General features: G+C 40.4%; 1 protein-coding gene across 4 annotated transcripts in view; it reads right to left on the bottom strand.

The window, feature by feature from the left end:
- Window positions 1-8,864: 8,864 nt before the first annotated feature.
- Window positions 8,865-20,476, bottom strand: part of RBMS1 (RNA binding motif single stranded interacting protein 1) — a 180,146-nt gene continuing 168,534 nt past the window's right edge. For all 4 annotated transcript variants that reach the window (XM_048484132.1, XM_048484131.1, XM_048484130.1 and 1 more), the window contains exons 10-14: window positions 19,504-19,554; window positions 17,466-17,576; window positions 16,561-16,641; window positions 13,201-13,285; window positions 8,865-11,487 (exon numbers count right to left, since the gene is read on the bottom strand). In XM_048484132.1, coding sequence (XP_048340089.1) covers window positions 13,208-13,285; window positions 16,561-16,641; window positions 17,466-17,576; window positions 19,504-19,554 — 321 coding nt within the window. In that variant the 3' untranslated portion in view covers window positions 8,865-11,487; window positions 13,201-13,207. The remainder of the gene's footprint in view (window positions 11,488-13,200; window positions 13,286-16,560; window positions 16,642-17,465; window positions 17,577-19,503; window positions 19,555-20,476) is intronic.

Genomic DNA, 20,476 nt, shown 5'->3' with positions numbered 1-20,476 from the left:
TCTTTGCTTGCATATTTTATGAACAGTACACTAATGATTTTGACAGGCTGGCGTTCTTGTGAGTTAAAAAACTGATGCAGGACTGCCATTTTGGAACTTATACCTGATGAACTGATATATAAACCAACTGTTCCACGAAGGATGTCAGTCTTATGATGCATTGCTTTAATATAATTGGTCTTCATCAATAGGTTATTGTTGTGAGGCTATTCAAACAATTTCTCTGGGCAACTATAATGCAACCTAAAATCACTCAGAAAGAACATCAAGGTGGATGAAGATTTGAGAAGTCTTAAAATGGGGTGAATTTTTTTTGGGGGGGGGATTAACAGTGATTGATTCAAGATATTGGTATTAACACACATTTTGCAGTTTTTTTCCCCTAATAATACATTGAGTCCTTCTGCATTTTCCTGGTTTGGGTGGTATGTTAAAAAAAATGCAAGTTACATTCTAGGAAGACTGTGATTTCTTTTAGAAACAAGCAAATGCTTGGCTTCTTAGATTTGTTGCAGAACCATAAGCCAATGTAGAAACAGAAAGCAAGCATTCCAAATTAGTTAAAAGCAGTTCGGAACGTTTGATCCCATCAAAACTACCTTTTCCCATGGATAAGTCACATTTCTGGAGAAACTGAAAGATGACACTCTGGCTTTATACAGGAGCATGATTCTCTCTCTTTGAGACTCTAAATACATATTCCAGATGTATAAGTGTACAAATAGCTTCCTTGTTGAATTTTAATAAAAGGAAGTTGCCCTCTAGTGGTAAATGAGAATAAAGACTTCCAAGCCTACTCCCTTCCGGGGAGGGGGGGAAAGAAAGAATGCATTTGTTTTCACTACCTTCCCTCCACCCTATTCCCGAAATAACTCAAAGGAAAAGCTGTACTGCTAAGAAAACGAAGACAGTTCTGGGATATGCAGCCCTAGAGGCAAAGGTGTCCTTTTGAGAAGAGCAGTTTTTACATGTCCCCTGAGAGCCCCTGTATTTATGGTGAATTCACAGCAGCTTTCATAAAAAGATCTCTCTTTGTGCAGACTAGTGCTGGTCACGTGGCTGCCATCTGGAATCAATGAGATTCACATACACTGGCTGGAATACAGGCAGTGGTGTGTTCTTTTTGTCCTGAACCGTTTTCCCAGAGATAGTTGAAGCCTTATTTCATCAGAAAGATATTTCTATCAACTGGAACTGATTTTTTAAAAAAAAGCCCTTCCCTTTAAAATTAAAGCGATATCCTCCTCCACCCAGAACGATACTCTCTCTTTTAATATTGTCTTAAAATGAAGTGGATTATCTTTGGGTCGAGTTCAAATTGTTGGAAGTAAAGCTTCAGACCATGTAACAGCAGCATGATAGAGCATCTGTGTATGTTTCCCCACAGTAACAAATGACAAATCACACTTTACCTGGCCACCAGAAACACTGTAAGGAAACATAAATTGTGCTGTAGTGGTTAAGAGGAGTGGAATCTAATCTATAGACATGAGTTTGTTTCCCCAGGAAGCCTGCTGAGTGACAAGTCCAAGTTTTCTCAGAATTCTCTCAGCCCCACCTATCTCACAAGGTGTCTGATGTGGTAGGGAGGGAGGGCAGGTGACTGTGAGTCACTTTTAGACTTCTTAAAGGTAGAGAAAAGTGGGATATAAAACTCTTCTGAACATGGAGTAAAGGAAAGAGGAGTCTTGCTGGGCAGACACCCAGGACGGACAAGGAACTTTCCAAGCTCCAGAGTGGGCAGAAATGGGCTTTCAAGTAGGATTTCAAACTCCAGATTTGGACGTTCCTGGAGATGTGGGAGTGGAATCTTGGGAAGGCCAGGAAAGAGATTTCAGGAGGGTATAATGTCATACAGTCCATGCACCAAATGCACTATTTGCTCCAGGGGAAACGATATCTATAGCCTGGAGCTCAGTTGCCATTCCAGAACTCCAGGTCACATGAGAGACTTGGGAGCTCTGCTTGTAAAGCTGTATCCCCACAGAGGCAAAGGAAAGAAAGAGGCCTACAGCAGTAGCAGCTACAGAATGCCACTGTCCCCTTCTTATTTTGATCCCACTGCACTGTCCTAGTCAGAGCTTCAGAGCCAAAAAGAGCATTAGTCACACTTCTGGGAGTGTATGTGTCATTGGAAGATGGATTTCCTGAGCAACACCTGCATCATCGCAGGCGGGTCATCTGCTAACAGGAAACATTGGAGCTACACTTATTTTGACCTTGTCTACACCAACAAACCTTGTTGGGGGCCAGAGGAGCCCAGTTGTCCCTTCTGTTGGGAAACACAACACTGCATAACAGGCTTTTGGGAAGGAAGACACTAGTGTAATCTACTATTTCTCAGTGGAAGAGTTACCCACCAGAGGTAGCAGAATGAACACACCACACCTCTCTAGGTCTCTTATTTCTCTGCTGCTAACACCCCCTCCTTCAAAAACTGAAACCACCCCACCAGAGACACAGGTGCCAATATGTGGGATTTTTAGCAGATGCAAGTCCTAAAGTCTGTCCACGTCGGTCTCTCATTGCAAGTTTTTGGCCCAGGCATAACCCCAAATGGCAATAAAGATATCAAAATATATCTCAAGTACAGTGCTGGCAGGAACATTATTAATTTGCCACATACCAAACATATAAAGGGGAAAGCAATAAGGTCAATTAATAGTTGCATGGATTTTATGTATCCTGCAGCACTATTTAACCAGTTGCTAGTAACCTTCGAAATTCGGTATTTATTGTGAAAAATTAAAAAGGAAATTCCAATGTAAGTTTTACTAGGTGGCTATAGCACAAACTTGTTTGGCAAGTGACTGGACTTCAAAGGAAGTTTCTTCCCAAGTGGAACTTTCAAGAGATAAAGGAAGTCTTCCAGTTCTGGAGCTGATTTTGTAATAAAGAATGTCTGAGGGAATAGTTAGGCTTCATTGTTGCAAATATTCATTTGGTCTTGCTTTATATGACAATGGGCCTGCTAGGAAGCAGCTGGCCGAAAAAATCCTTGGCAAAAGAGCTGCGAAAGAAATGCCTTCAAAAATGCATGAAATCTTCAGTCACACAGCAGGTGTTCCCAGAACTGTTGTGTACTGTTTGCAGTTCTAAATGTGGTCAGCGTTCTGGTTTAGGCAATAGCAATTCACTGCTGCCTTGAGTGCCTAAGAGCTTTGTGGATAAGTCCAATTGTGAGTAAGACCATTGTGAATGGGGACCATTTGTTTCGTTGCAGAAAAGTTTCAAAGGGAGAGTCCAACAAGATGCTGCTAAGCTGGAATTCACATGCAGGTTTGATAACGTAAGAGTGAAAGATAACAGATGGTCAGATCACTACTGAAACAGCTGCTCCTTACAGGCATATGCGCTATTCAGATCTGGATCTATCCTACCTGGCTAGTTCATCAGTTCTGTGAGTGTCCACACTCACCCTGAATGGATCCATTACTCCTTTGACTGGACCTTGTTTTCATGTGTGCTCTATAAGGCGCCATATCTGTTAGTGAAAGCTAAGCTTTTTGGCCTTTCTATGTATTGCATTTTTTTTATTTGGCCCTTCTTGCAAGCAGCTCAAGACACTGTATTTGCATCTCCCCTGATCCATTTATTCTCGTAACAGGGAACTGAATGAATGCTCCCTTCCCCGCAAATCACCCAGATGTTATAAGAATTTCATCTCCCCAAGTCTAGTCCAGGACTCCAACCATTACACTACACTGGATCTCCCATTGTTGCACATCTGCTGTTCAGCTTTGTGTGTGTACAAATTTGTATATCTATATCTTTGCCTATTGAGCTCTTTAAAGGGATGCAATGTCCCTAGAACCAGCATAGTATGTTTAAGAGTGGCGGATTCTAATCTCGAAAACTGGATTTTTCTTCTCTACTCCTCCACATGAGTAGCTGACTGTAATTTGGAGATCTGGATTTGTTTCCCCACTCTTCCACATGAGTGGCGGACTCTAATCCGATGAACCGGGTTTGTTTTCTCACTCCTTCACATGCAACCTTGGGCTAGTCACAGTTCTCTCAGAATTCTCTCAGCCCCACTTACGTCAGGAGTTTATTGTGAGAAGGTGACTGGAAGCCATTTTGAGACTCCTTCAAGGTAGAGAAAAGCAGGGTATCAAAACTAACTCTTCAGTTTTTATGACTGATGAACTAGTGTTGCTAGATGCATTGTTATTTTCATTTTGTTTTTATATTATAATCCACGGATTTATATTGTGTGTAAATGTATGTTGTATTTTTATTTTAATCCATAGACAGTATGGTGTAGTGGTTAAGAGTAGCAGACTGTAATCTGGCTAACCACTTTGAGACTCCTTAATATAGAGAAAAGTGAGGTATAAAAAGCAAGTTTTCTTCTCCGTTAACCCTGCAGGTCAGAAGAAGCTACTGTGGTGCAGAGGCCATTGAGTCTCGTACCGAGAACTTGAGGAATGTTGCTATATAATAGAAACTTGAGGGGTTCTCCCAAAACAGCTGTCTTCCTTCTCTCTTTACAGTTGGAAGGAATTCTGTGAGAGTAGCTTTGGGAAGACAAAGGGAACAGGTGTAAACAGGACTACTCAGTAGCAAGCCCCATGTTATTCAGTGGGGTGTACTCCCAGGAAAATGTTCACTCTACTTCATGCCTCCTAAGAAAGTCTGACCGAACATACTTAGAGTAGCCAAAAGGCGGGTAGAGGTTTGTCACTAGTCTGCTTCAGTATTAGGCATGGAAGTAGAAAAAGGGCCTGTTTAATACACACAAGGGGGGTACACACATGAGGAAATAGGGCTTAAGGAGACCCTTCGCTTCAGTCATTCTGAGACTGCAGAACATAAGGAAAAACCATATCCACATCCATCCATCCTGCACATCCCCATCCTGTTCAGAAGCTGAAGCTGAATTAATTGAATTAGCGCCACAAAATTTGCTTTCTGAAGCACAAGCACAATTTATTTAGGGAGTCAAAATTCCTTCTTCCTTGGCTGACTGAATAAGCTGCATGTTGTTCACCATTATGCATTTCATAATACTTTCCCTCCATCATATCACAGCTGACTTATGGTGACCCCTTGGAGTTTTTAAGGCAAGAGACTTGGGAAGTGGTTTGCCATTGCCTGCCTCAGCGTCATGACCCTGGTATTCCTTGGAGGTCTCCAATTGAAATACTAGGCAGGATTGGGGCTGAGAGTGTGTGCACTCTCGCAGCAAACTTCCATGGGGCAAGTGTAGGAAGGAATTATTGTGGTACGATTTGGTCAAGCTTGAAACATCTCCCCTAAGTTAAGAGAAAAACCATTTTTTTCAGAGTACTGCTCCTTAAGAGGGTCTAACTATTGACGTTTCTAGGTCAAAAGTCCTTCTCTTTAATAATAAACGACAGACAAGGAAATGTATGTGGGCATTAGCAGGTCAACCCATGGAGCATGTGGAACAACTTAAGTATTTAGGAGCAATATTTCAAGCAAATCTTTCTTGGGAGGTACATTTGAACTCTGTCATAAGAACAGTCATGAGTACTGGGAAGGCTATTTTGAGATTTTATTATTCCTCTGGGGGACAATACGTTCTTGCAGCAGTTAAAACATTTAATGCTAAAGTTTCTGGTCAGTTATTGCATGCTGTAGGAGTCTGGATTAGTGTGGTAAACGATAATATTGATGGACCATTGCTAAAATTTGTACATCACTCTTGAGATGTATACAGGAATAGCTTTGACAGCCAAGATCAGGGAGATGTCTTTTGAAGCAAAGGCTGGGTAGAGAGCATTTATTTTGAAAATTAGGATATTGACATTGAATTTAGAATCAAGTCTTGTTGGATTAGTTATGCTGGATCATCATATAAGTGATTAGGACAAATATCTGGAATTTAAATTATTTGTGTCTGGGTATTACCAAAGATATGATAGAAACTATGGCCCTTTCTGCACTGTGGAAAGGGTGCCCCTGCACCGGCAGGAATCCTGCCAGTGGAGGGGTGGGGGCCGTTCGCACGGGAGTGTGCGAGCGGCCCCCGCAGAGGCCGGTGTGGGAGAGGTGGCTCCGCTGAGTCGCCCTCTTCCTCGATCCCCACTCACCTTGCCGGTCCCTATACCGCCCTGCTGGACTGTTAAGACCTGCCCACGCTGCCCTCTGACCTCCAGGGGTCGGAGGACAGTAAGGGAGGGTCTTAGCAGTCCTGCAGAGCGATGCAGGACGATGAGGTGAGGTGGGGATGACGGGGAAAACAGCATGTTCCCGGCGGTGCTGTTCGCACCATGCCGGCGGGAACACGCTGTTTTTCAAAAACCTCCCTCCAGGAGGGAGGTTTTTTGGGGCGGCCTAACGCCGCCCTGGGGGAGGAGGAGGGAAGCCAGCTCGGCGCTGCTGCATTTCAGCAGCGCCACCTGTGCAAACGGCATTTTTGCCGTCCCTAAGGCGTCATATTTGGGCCGTGCGGAAACGGCCTACAAGTAACTGTGAATTGAGTTAGTCAATTAAAACGTTTGAAGGATCTTTAGAATATGCAAAGTATGTTCATTCTTTTCTGCTGGTATTCTTCCTCCAACAAAAATACCAAACTACCACTTTGAATTCTTTTCCAAAGTATAGAAGGGCATTTAAGTAGGTGTGTTTGAATGCCTTGCCATTGGAGGTACTGTTAGGAAAAACTAATGGCATTCCATACTCTAAACCTCTTGAATGTGCTACTACCCTGTTTCCCCGAATATAAGACATCCCCTAAAAATAAGACATAGTAGAGGTTTTGCTGAAGTGCGAAATATAAAGCATCCCCCGAAAGTAAAACATAGCAAAGTTTTTGTTTGGAAGCATGCCCGATGGAACAGAACACAGAAAAATAAGACATCCCCTGAAAATAAGACATAGCACATCTTTGGGAGCAAAAATTAATATAAGACACTGTCTTATATTCGGGGAAACATGGTAACCAAATTAACTCTATAGATCATATCTTTTGGATTGCCCTGAATTTTCAGATTTGAGCGCTAAATTGGAATTTTCTTTAGTAAGCAGGACACTGTCTCTATAGAAGTTAGAATCAGTCATACTTGTTAGTAAGAGATGAAGATAGTATATTTGCATGTGGCTAAAGTTTTGGTGGCTGCAATAAAATTACATTGTAACTCTGGTATCAAATCTTAGGCTGCTCTTTTAGTATAGCACGGTTCACTGTTTATGACTGTCGCAAAACCAATAATTAAGAAGAGGTAAACTGAGGGACTTGGGAAAGGCTATGGCCCAGTGATAGAAGATCTGCTTAGCATGCAGAAGATCCCAGGCTCAATCTGTGGCATTTCCAGTTAAACTGTTCACATAGTAGGTGATGTGAAAGACCTCTGCCTGAAACTCTGGAGAGCTGCTTCCGGTCTGAGTAGACAATACTGACTTTGATTGCTTGATTCAGTATAAGGCAACTTCATTTGTGTTGGAATTTCAGCCTTGTTTGCATGCAGCAGCAGCACAAGCAGCAGGGAATTCTGGGAAGCTGCACGAACATTCTAAAGGTGACAGTTAAAATCCGTTGGTAGTGTTCTGTTGTTCCCTGACTGACTGAGTGAAAAGAGGTTGCTCTGTGTACTGTTAACCAATGCTACATAAAAGCGCTCTGACTAGAGATACTGTAAAAAAAGCTTACTATCACAGCCAACACTGTAACAAAACAATGTAATCATATATATGTGTTGATATGTATATACTGTTTATATCTTTCTCTCAGTTAAAGTAAAGTTCTCTTCATGTTTATGAACTTCTGAGGTAAAAACGGCTGGTCTTTTGTGAGACAACTATTCTAATTTTATGACGTGCCGCACGATCCACATTCCTGCTCATTACTCTGCTTGACAGGATTATATATAGTAAATATACCTGTTGCCCTTCAATTTGTTCATGTGAGGTGAGCCCTGGTGATTAAGGCAAGCAGGAAAGAGACAGACTCTCCAAATACATGACCAATTCAACCTATCCTATGACAGGCATTTTACAACTCTATTCTGACAGACGCTGTATTGCCACATATTTATTAATTAAAAGTATTTGTACCCCGCCTTTCTACAGCCATATTCAAGGCGGCTCACATAATACAATTAAATACACTAATAAATACTGTCTGTATTCATCTCTCTAGTGCTGCATTTATGGACCTTCAAGGCTCTGCTGAGTCTAAAATAACTTGAAGCAAAAAAGCCAAATATTACAGGCTACATGTAAGTCAGCTGTTTAATTTAAATAATTCCACCCCTCAACCCCGAAAACAATACGATGCATTCTAGAATGTTATCTATCTCAATAAGCAAACTCAGTGAAGATGAAAGTAATACCGTGTTTCCCCGAATATAAGACAGTGTCTTATATTAATTTTTGCTCCCAAAGATGTGCTATGTCTTATTTTCAGGGGATGTCTTATTTTTCCTGTGTTCTGTTCGTCGGGCATGCTTCCAAACAAAAACTTTGCTATGTCTTACTTTCGGGGGATGCCTTATATTTCGCACTTCAGCAAAACCTCTACTATGTCTTATTTTTTGGGGATGTCTTATATTAGGGGAAACAGGGTAGATCTTTGGTAAAACTGAAATCTAACCACCCTGTTTCCCTGAAAATAAGACACCCCCTGAAAATAAGACATAGTAGAGGTTTTGCTGAAGTGCTAAATATAAGGCCTCCCTCGAAAGTAAGACATAGCAAAGTTTTTGTTTGGAAGCATGCCCAGCAAACAGAACACCAGGAAAAATAAGTCATCCCCTGAAAATAAGACATAGCGCATCTCTGGAGGCAAAAATTAATATAAGACACTGTCTTATTTTCGGGGAAACACGGTATATATTACTACTGTTACTACTATATGTTACTACAAAATCAAACAAAAAAAGTCAAAGAAAGCCATGTTTAATTTTTTGATCTTTTTTATTCAAAAGTTTTCAAAAGAAATAAAACAGAAAAAAGCTAACAATCTAATCAAATGTACAGTTCAAAAATGTCTTTTGGCATTTTAACAACAAGTCCTAGGAAACAAAATGACAGAGTTATCTTGAACCGGACAAATAAGTTACCACTGGCAAGGTTGTGGCACTAGTAAAACAAAAATAAAAAATTAACTCTCTTGATCATATAGATATCTCTATGAAAATCTTTTTTTTCAATCTGTACAAAAGGTCTTTCTTCATAAATTATTTTTTTATAATTTAATGGCTGTCTACTATGTGATGTTTAAGTAACTGATTTTTTTTTTATGTACAGAGGTTACATTTTGCAAATCTTACCCAGATAATGAGTATGGCACTTAGTTCAGACGTTTCTAGCAGCATCTATTCCCTCCTTCTAACTTGATTTTTAGCTAATTGAAAAAAATATCAAATAGCAAACAACCCCGGCCCCCCACTCCCAGAAATATACCAGCTATAGGAAACCATGTTGCAAGACGTCTGAACTTTAACAAAGCAGTAATATTCCAGGGAGCATAGAACCAATAATACCACAACTTTTTATCATTTTTTTTAAAAAACAACAAAATACAAAAAGAAACAAAAACACATCTCTTATGACTATGTAATTTACTAGAATCTACACTTCTCAGAGCAGCATTGACTTTTGAAACTATGAAATGTCACTGACATCTGTACTTGAATACTCACATAAAATTTAAAAACTAAAAAAAAGTGAAAGAAAGAATTGCTTCGGCCTAGCTCCTGAGCTAGGATGATTTGGTCTGTGGAAACAGGGAGGGCCAGCAACCTGTCCCATTACAAAAGGAAATAAGCTTTGAGGTAGATAACTGATCACACACAGTTGACCAGACAAGTACACAGTTTTTGGAAGACAACTTAATTTACCGTTTGATTTAATATACATGCGATCATAATAAAAATGAGCTTTAATAGCAGTGAGTTTATTATCTAATATGTAAAAAGTACAAATAACAGTGTATTAATGAAATCAGGAATTTCATAGTTTCAAAATTGTTTTTTTTTTAATCTTTACACTTAACACTTGTAGTGATGACGTAAAGTGTGGCACTGCTTGGATCCAAGTCTTCCTTCATGCTTTTTTTTTGTGTGTGTGTGTGTGTCCATACATCAATTAAAAATTATAAAACCTAAATGCAAATGTACAAAAAAAGGCACATTCTTCTAACCGCAAACTGGTCCGGCAAAAACAAAATAAAAAATAAAAAGAGTACAGAAGACGTAACAGCTGAGACGAATCAGAATTATTGGTTACTGGCTCTTTGTTCTTTGGTAAAGTTACCTTTAAAAAGTGCCAAGTCTTTATTTACCTAATATAGAGAGCTAGTACCCAATCTAGTATGTTTTCTACTTACATCTCAGCTTATGTTTGAAAAGAATTCCTTTAGCTTTTGCCTTTTTTTTTTTGCTGTAAAAGCAAATGCTTCTATTCGCAAGGTCTCAGCATAGCATCATTCTAAAGCACTATCATTATAAGAAAGGAAGGACAGAAACATTCTGCAGAGTTCCCACCCCGAACTCCCCTCCCCCACCCTAAAACTAGAACATCAATTAGCTTCTGGAAAAAGGCAAAAAGATTTTTTTTTACATTGCATCATACAGCAGAGTTTCTAACTATCAGAGGAAAACTATTGGCATAAGGCCTTACAAACAATTTATCCTATTAAAATTTCCCTATTCGAAAATGTGTTTCACACAAAACATTTCCCTACCCGCCCCCCCAAATCTTGCATTTCACAACCTTACATTACATGAGAAAAAAAATCATTAAAAACACCTACTACACATTTTAAAAAGCCAGATTTTTTTTCAGCAATTTTAATTGACTACCTCTTAAAAGCCCTAATCCTGCTGTTTTACAAGGCATAATAGACCAGCTCATTTGGTCAAAAGCATTCTATACCATTAGTTTGGACTACGTACTGAAACAGCTACAGCATTAAAAGAGTTAAGGCAAATTGGAATTTATAGAAAAAGGATAAGACACTTCACACTACCTTAAAAGAAAAAAAAAAACCCAGAAAGCTATGAAATAACAGACACTACAACTGCAACACTGCACTATAGCAACACTCACACGGCAAGCACAGAACATCAGCATGGATGTTTTACTAGTTTAAAGTTCAAAAAACAAAAACTTAACACATTTTTTAAAAAAATTAACACAAAATAAAAACAAAAACCAAGAGACGGATTCTGTCATGCACATGAACATGTCCCCATTGCTATCTGTGCATGGCCAGATTTTTTTTAAATTTTCTTTTATTTTTTGCGTCGTAACACTTGATAAAAATTTTCTTACTAAAATAAACCTGTTTGAGGAGAGGGCGGGAAAACAGCTACTAGGATGAATTTAAGGATTTTTCTTTTCTTTATGCACCTTATAGAACTTATAGCAAAAATAGTTTCAGTTGATTTCATTATAAATAACGTTTTCAAGAACCTGTGCAAAACTGTCAATAATTTCTAAAGCACAATTGATCAGTAAAATCCATGATTGTTTCAGCCTTTGCGTCCTTCTCTAGGCAAGGTCTACACCACATATCTGAAAGAGAAAAAAACAATCATACAACTCTATTTCCCTCCTTCCTCAACACCAAGCCTGTATATTAAGACTTTATTTAGATATTGATACCCCACTTCTCTACCCAATGAGAACCTCAAATAGCATACAACACTCTTTCCACCTCCTCTATTTTACTCTATCCCTTGTGAAGGGGGTAGGCTTTTGAAATTTTCAGAGGGTGTTACAGCTAAGGCCCCTTCCTCACAGAAAATGTATAACAGGTTGCAGTCGGGATAAAGGAACCCGTTTTCCTGCTTTCGCGTTCACATACATCCATGCAGGCAGCAATTGGAGCCCACAGAAACAATCCAGGTTGCTGTTGCGCCTTCGCAAGGAGACGTGTTTATTTAAAAAAATTAATTCCCACCCATGTGTAGCTACGCAGGCATGCACAAATGAACCCCCTCAGCCATGCTGATGTCCCACGATACGACCATTTGCACCTGATTAGCAACACAGATGCGAGCCGCAAATTTTTTTAGAAAGGGACGCAAATAAATTGCCTCCTACCTGGCTGTTCACTTGCTCGCGGCTGCAACCTGGGATTTTTGAAAAGAACTGCTAGTTTAGCGATTTCCAAAAAACCCAGGTTGGGGGAAATAAGATGGGCAGACTTGTTTTGGGGGTGGAATCTGTGTGAAGTCCCCCTCCCCAAACAGGTTATTTAGTGTCTTATACCTGTGTTTATTGGCCCGTGTGGAAGGGGCCAGAATCTGAGATCACAATCTAGGGCTGAAATGTTGCATTTTCAACAGTGAATCTCCCAATTGCATCCTGGCTTTAAACTGTATTATTTTAATTTTATGTTGTGTTTATAAACTGCCATTATATTTAATCATATTAATGTGTCCTACTATATTATTGAGTTCCACTGATGGTTCATAGCATTGAATCTGCTTCCTTATCAACTGATAGCTGCACTAATTAATATGTTCTTCGTACAGATCTGCAGATGTCTTATGGACATCCTCATTAAATTGTTTCATACCCAGACAGGATTCCGGAGACTCAATTTGTGTCTTAGTTCTCAATGACTCTTAAATAAGCCATATTTAACTTATAAATATTCAAGCAAAGGTTGCTACCTGATCTGCCTAGCACAAGAGTCAGCATTATTGAATTCTGTGGTGGCTTACCATTTTTGAAGGACCCTTAAAACAGCAGAAAAGCTGTTTTACTTATCAAAAGAGGATGATGCTATGAAAAGTTCATCATACTCAAACTTGCTCTTCCATTTCCACAAGGCATCTTGCAAGATTTTGCACACAAGCCATTCTTTGTCTTTCACTACCATGAGCGTTATATTGCTAGGACCCAACTTATTTCCTTTGCAATTGGTACCATATTTACCTGAAAGGAAGATGACTCTGAATATAAGGCTAAAAAAGGACACACACACACACAGATTAACACATAACAGTGCGATGCATAGCTGTAACTGTACATGAATTTAAGATATTTTTTCTTGATCACGCTGCTAGGTATAAAATGAGCTTTCCTTTCAGGTAATTAGGATAAGTTGCTGGCACTGTAACAAGCATATTGAGCAGCAGCTCAAGGAGATAGATGTGCAGTTTTCTCATGATGTTACACTATACCACTTCAAAAATCAAACTAGTTTCACAAAAGGAATGATCACCTCATATATAGTTTTTGTTCATACAAAGTTTGATTTCTTTTTGTCTAATTTACCTCACAGTTACTTGTTTTGCTGATAAGTGTATGGAGAATGATCACTGGACGTCTCTACTGTAACTTGCTGTTGACCACTGGCTTCCTGTATAAGGAAAGAGAGTAAGCATGAGATTGGAACTAGGCAAAGTGAAGCTAATTAATGCTTTAAGGCTTTCCTGAAATGAGTAATAATTAAGTATACATTCAATAAAGCCTAGTGGGGTGATTAAGAATTGGTGAAACACGTGCCACAAAAATAATCCTTTGTACACTTTGTGGCACGTTTTTTTTTAGAAAATATGTATGCTGCTCTCCAGACTGCTTGAGGTGGCTCACAACAATAAAGTATACACGGATACATTAAAAATAAATAATGAAAACAGTCCAACTCAGTACCATATCAAGTGACAGTAATCCAGGTGGGATGTTCGCAGAGCATGGATCACTGTGACCAGATCTCACTTTTTAAGATGAGCAGTAGCTGGCAAATCAGCTGAAGTTGACAAGAGGCACTACATAACACAAAGGAGATCATGCTTCCAACCACAGAACAGGATCCGGTTGCACCCCCAAGCTACAAACTTGTTCCTTTAGGGGGAATACAATGCCTTCCAGGACTCCTCACACCTCGAGTGGCTTTGTAACCTCAGTCTCATCAACACTGACCTTCAGTTTATCACCTTTTGTCCATTCCAATACCTTCCCCAACCACCTATTCAGAATCTCTACAGGAGTACCTGGCTCAGCCATTGAGGAATAAGGCCGAGTGTCACCTACATATTAATGGCACCTCATTCTAAACTCTGGATTCTCTTTCCCAATGGTTTCATGTATAGATTAAACAGCACGAGGGAAAAGCTAGATATTCCCAGGGAACCCATAGAATAAATCCTACAGGAACAAGCAGAATTCCTTTGCCAAATCATACGGAATTAATCAGTTAAGTAAGCTACTAAATAAACTATTGGAGCAATGATATTCCTCCGTTCTCAACCAAGTCAGGTTTTTCAGAAGGATACCGTGGTCAATGGTAACAAAAGCCACTGACAGGTCTCTAAAAGAATCAACCATCATGTACTCTCCATCACTCTCCTGGAAAAGATCACTGATCAGGATGCCCAAGGTAGTTTCTGTCACATGCCAAACCAGGTCTGAATCTGAAGAGAAATTAGTCTAAGCAGTGTCTCTTCCAAGACTGTTTTTAACTCCATAGAATTAGAAGAATAATACTTTAGATTTACACCCCCTTTCTCTCCTGTAAGGAGACTAAAAGTGGCTTACAAACTCCTTTTCCTTCCTCTTCGCACAAAAGACACCTTCTGATGTAGGTGGAGCTGAGTGTTCTGGACTAGCTCAAGGTCACCCAGCAGGCTTTATGTGTAGGAGTGGGGAAACAAATCCTATTCAGCAGATAAGAGTCTGCTGCTCAGATGGAGGAGTGGGGAATCAAACCTGGTTCTCCAGATTACAGTACAATGCTCTTAATCGTTACACCACTTACTCAAGAACTTTGCCCAAGATGACAAGGCCTGGCACCAGAAAGTAGTTATTTATGTTGTTTTGGCTCAGAGACGTCCTCTTGAAGAGAACCACTTCTTTCAAAGCAGTTGGAACCACACCCTCCTTGAATAAATACCCTGTTTCCCCGAAAATAAGACGTAGTAGAGGTTTTGCTGAAGTGCTAAATATAAAGCATCCCCCGAAAGTAAGACATAGCAAAGTTTTTGTTTGGAAGAATGCCCGTCGAACAGAATACCAGAGCATGCAGCTGTGAAGTGGAAAAATAAGACATCCCCTGAAAATAAGACATAGCAAATCTTTGGGAGCAAAAATTAATATAAGACACTGTCCTATTTTCAGGGAAACACGGTATTTATTACCTTAAGGTCCACTACAGTACACCATCTATGAATGGTAAGGTCTAGATGTGGTAAGATCTAGATGTGGTCTAGATGTGGTGGGCCATACTCTTCTAAGCAGATTGTCTAAGTTCCCAACTGTAAGTGTATGGAGAGTACATTTCTCTGGGATCCATACCTCTTGTCAACAGGACTGCCTCATTTCATCATACTAAACTGCCACCTTGTTTCATAACAAAGTGGGAGGCTCATATCATTTATGAAAGCAGAAAAACCAGGTCAGACTTATAAACAAGGTAAGAGTTTCCACATACTCTGGGACCTTGCCAGGTTGGAAGAAACATACGACTTTGTAAATTAACTAAAAGACAAAATACCTCCCATAAATACATCCTGATGAACACATTCCCAGAAGTGTTGAGAATCAAAAGAAAAAGAATGAGAGAGAGAGCTACGGACATTGCCTGGTAAATACCCGGAAAGATTCCAGAATCCTGGAGGGAGAAGAGTGTCTGTTTCCAAACTGTTTATTCCCTCCTTCCATGACTCCTTGCAGCTTATACAATATCTAAATAGTATAGTGCGTGATCTGTGGCAATCAGAAGAATAAGATAATGGGCTACCCACAAACAGTGTTTGCACAATGAGTGAAAAGACTGCAAATATGTAGAAAAATAGTTTTCCCTCAAGCAGGGTGAAAAGATACCCACAAAGTGGGCAGAAAAAAAGACTAAGGAAGCAGTTGCCATGAAATACTGATAGCATGAGAACACAGTAACAGTGCTCTTTTCTCTCTGCCTATTGAGCCAAACAGAAGCAATGAGCAGTCCAGTTGGTCACAACCAGCTTGCAACTTAATGAAGATGGGAAAATGGCACTGTAGAACTGAGATTAAGGCCTAGGAGAGGAGAAAAGACACCTAACTGCCAAAATAAATATCATAACAGTTTTCCTCGAAGGGCTGAGTTTCTGAGCATCAACATTTAAAAGAGCAGGTTTCCACTTCCCAGCTTGAGAAACAGCTGCCTATTCATGCCTGTACAGAGCCAGCATGGTATAATGGTTAAATCGTCAGACTAGGATTTGGGAAAACCACGTTCGAATCCCCACTCTGCCATGGAGACTTGTTGGGTGACCTTGGGCTAGTCACACATTCCGTCTTGACCCTAGCAGGTATTTGGATGTGAGACCTCCAGGGTTGCGACACGGAGCCAGGCAATGCCAAACCACCTCTGAACATCCCTTGCCTTGAAAACCCCATGGGGTTTCCTTAAGTCTCGATGGAGAAAAAAAATCAATCCTGTACCCACAGCAATCTGCTGTGCTGAGAAAATTACTTGTGATCTCTGTTTTTTTTAGTCCTACCTTTCTTCCAAAGACCATATGCAGGATTTCCTACCAACAAAATTCTTTAGTGTAAATTGTGATATTATTTAGCAAATTAAACGATGTATAAATGATAAAAGTAATGATTTTGGATTAGAAACACTCCCCCTTCAATATATTTCTTTACACGCACCTCAACTGGAACACCGGCTGTCTGAACGTGGGTGTACTGGGGTATATAGGCTCCTTGCATAGCTGTTGTGGCAGGCATGTACTGCAAAAAAAGATATGAACATTGCAGTTTTCAAAACATACTGGGCTCTAGGAAAGCACTAATTGTATAAATAATAATAAGCAAACTTTGTACTTTTTTCTAGTATGTCAAAGGCCCCTTCCGCACACGCAAAATAATGCATTTTCAATCCACTTTCACAACTGTTTGCAAGTGGATTTTGCCATTCCGCACAGCTTCAAAGAGCACTGAAAGCAGTTTGAAAGTGCATTATTCTACATGTGCAGAATGAGCCAAAGACATTAGGACTTCTTGAAATGCCTCAGAAAATGCTTCCTACAGACAGAAAGAGGAAAGATGTTTTCTACTGTATTCCCATTTGGCCACATCAGTTCTTTCCCCTATCCTAGGAACAAGTACATTAAAGGAAATCCAGGAACACAGATGCCAAATGGTAGATGTCCTTCTGAGCACTGTGAATGCTCAAGCCTTAGTGCCATTAGTTGTGGAAGTGCAGATAACTCATGTTGGAAGGAAAAGATCAAAAGACCCCTGCATCCAAGCCTTTCTCCCTTCTGACAGTGGAACAAACAGCAGCTGGATTCAGTTTCTGACCTTCAGACATGTGAACGACAGAGACATGTTCTCTATACCCTTAAAAAAAGAACAAAACCCACACTCCTAGTAAATAAACAAAGAAGGAGAATATTTTGCGCAGAACAATTGATTTCTAATAAATTTGCTATGCAGTAATTGGAGAAATAACACACAAGATGAAAGAAGTTTGAGCCAGTAAAACATATATTTCTTAGAAGGCAAAGTCAGTGATTTTGGCACTATTAGGCTTTATGAGAAGCGTCACATACTGTTCCAGTACTGCCCAATGAAAGGTGACTCATCTGCTGTGTCAGGGGACTTATCATAGATGCAGGCTGCAAGGACATGGTGTGGTCCATGGAAGGAGTTAGTACAGCACCCTACAAGGAAAGAAAAGTTTAAAGAGTGAAGTTGTAGTGATCCCAAACCATTTCTCGTGGCTTACATCAACTTCAACTGACCTTTATTAGGCATATCAGTAAAAATACAAAATACAGGACAGAGCGGGTGTTAAAACAGGACATAAAACTGGACAAAGCACATAAGATTGGTACAGAAGAGGTGATCAAACTTCCATTATGTCTTTGACTTGAGCACCTCTAATAAAAATTCAGTGGTTTTTCCAGTTATCCTGCCATCGCTATTATTCAGCAGGTGAATAGTCTTTGTATGCTCTGAACAACTTTTTTTATTCCCTAGAGCCGGGACAAGTAGGAAGAGTCTAGGTAACACATACCTCGGGCAAGAAAACATAATATGCTCGAGGGTCTCAACAGTATCCTGACAATATGCACATGTTCTGTCTAGAAGTGGAATATTCAACTGTTGGCCCTTAAGAATGGCAGAGTGGAATGCGTTACATCTAGATCGAGCAATGATCTATCTCTGCCTGGGCTCTGACAGTTGCTTACATATCCTATACCAGCGGTGGCGAACCTTTGGCACTCTAGATGTTGTGGACTACGATTCCCATCAACCCCTGCCAGCATGGCGGGGGCTGATGGGAATTGTAGTCCATAACATCTGGAGTGCCAAAGGTTCGCCACCACGGTCCTATACTCTTCTTCATCAAAGGATCTAAGTACAATTGTAAATTCATCCGCAACTTCTTCCTGGACCTTATTTGTAGCAGAATGCTGTGTGGGGGTCCTAACTTGTCTGTCTTGTTCTGCTCCCACCCACCCCCATTCTGTATTCAGAATTAGCCAATTTGACGACTTCAGCTTCGAAATCAAATTTAGAATAGGCAATGAGAAAAAGGGAAGAAAGAAAACCATCAGTCTCCCACTTCCCCCTTGGTGAGCTATTAAAAGCAAAGAATATACAGAAAGCAATCCTTCCAGTGTGGTTGGAATCCAGACACCAAATGCCAGTTTGGCAAGAGACTCTCCCCTCCCCCTCCAAAGTACTCTGTAGATGGGCTGGTAGTGGTGGACGGCGCTACAGTCAGCTTGGTGAGTCAGGAGAAACGGACTTCTTGAATGACAGCTTGCAAAAGCAGGGACGGGCTGACTGTAACAATTATATCTGTCCTTAGCTCTGAACACAGATTTTTTTTTTAGAGAAACCTGACAGGAAATGCCCCTGAAACCTCTTTTGAGGAAGGGCTTGGGCCAAGGTAGTGCTGCCGGCCTGTCCAGGCTGTCTCTGCAGCCACAAGGAGCAGAGCTACAGGGAGGCTGCCACCTCAGCCGAAGACCATGGACACTATTCCATGGAAAGCGACAAAACAGGCTCTTGGGGCTGGGAGTACACCATTTGCATTCTCAGCCCCTTCCTTCCAATCTGTAACCTCCTCATTCCTGTGAAAGGAGGACACTGAGATTTAGAGTTAGCTGGCGATCCTCGTGCTTGTGGCAGAGGCCGGGGGGAGGGGGAAGGACGAACTTCTTCAAACTAAAATGATGCTTTCCTGGAAACAACTATTTTCAACAGAAAATGCAGAAATGTTTACTTCCACTGCACCATGACTGACCACACTTAAATCTTTTGGTGGAAAAGGGTATAACATGAGTCCTTTTTGGTAAAGGTTTGGTACAACTGAAACTCTTACTTGAGCAAACATGGTTGGCTACATTAGTTTAGACAGTCCTATACACACCCCTTCCCCCCCATAGATCCCATGGTGGTCAGCAAAGGCCTGTCTAACACTAAGACACAGCAAATTAGTGTCCAAACTGTTTGACTGGTCTTACTTCCAACATTATTTTAAAAAAAACATTTAACATGATGTACAAAAAAAAGGAAGGTGTATGGAGGACAGACATACAGATTCCCATAATAAATAAATAAAACCGGCAAACTTACAGGATGCTGCATTATATACGGTTGAGGTTGCATCCAAGAAGGGCTCTGCACCTAGATAACAAAAGAGATTTGCATTTCTTTTAAAACAAGCTTTACTCTAGTACAGTTTTTGCAGAGATTTGCAAGAAGTTCTGCTCTTGGACTCCACTTGCAGCGTTTTCCATTGTAGCCTAGAGAAGAATCCTACGCCTTGATTCTTTCTACAGCAAACAATAAGAAATCCCCAAATGAACTCGAAGTGTAATCTTGCTGAGTCACAGCTTCCTTTTTATAATTACTAGTGCAGATCATTCAAACGATTATTTGCATACTATTCAAACAGATGATGAATTCTTCAAAAATTTTGAGGTGGAGGAACAAAGGGGGGCCCCCTCAGAATTACCACCCATGTTGGCTCCAGTTTTTCAAGTTAACTTTAGGAAGAGCTGGGATGAAAGAACTGATCAGCCTGATATCCATTTGTACTCAGCATGCCCTGTGCCAAATACCAACACTCCTAACATGACATCACAAAGAGACCAAGGGAACAGGATGTGATCTTCTCTGTATGCTTTTCTCAGACAGCAAGAAGAGGGAGTGGTTCTGTTAAGTGGGAACATCTGTTTCCTCTTCCTCAGACCGGCTGAGATTTACATTATCGGAGACTGTTTGAGCCTGGTAAAATGCCCAACTTTGATGGCAGGTTAACTTCAGAAGAGTCCCGTAAATATACTCAACAGTTATTTGGTTTTTATTGGAGGGGAACTCTGGTTCAAAAGAACAATCAGTACTGCTGTTTCAACATAGGAAAGCTACAGATGGGAGAGACTGGGGGAAAATATTCCTCAGGTTCAATGATAAGCTGATAGAAATTATGGGAAATTTTAAGAGAAGCTGTTCTGTACGACACTTTTCTCACGATAAACTGTAAACTAAAACAGCACAGTGAAGTGTTCATAGTCAGATGTTTTGGATTTTTTAAAGACTAGAATAG

The sequence above is a fragment of the Sphaerodactylus townsendi genome, linkage group LG02 (genome assembly GCF_021028975.2).
Source record: "Sphaerodactylus townsendi isolate TG3544 linkage group LG02, MPM_Stown_v2.3, whole genome shotgun sequence".
NCBI lineage: Eukaryota > Metazoa > Chordata > Lepidosauria > Squamata > Sphaerodactylidae > Sphaerodactylus > Sphaerodactylus townsendi.
Note: the sequence above shows the minus strand (reverse complement) of the source record. Positions and strands in the feature narration are given on the sequence as shown.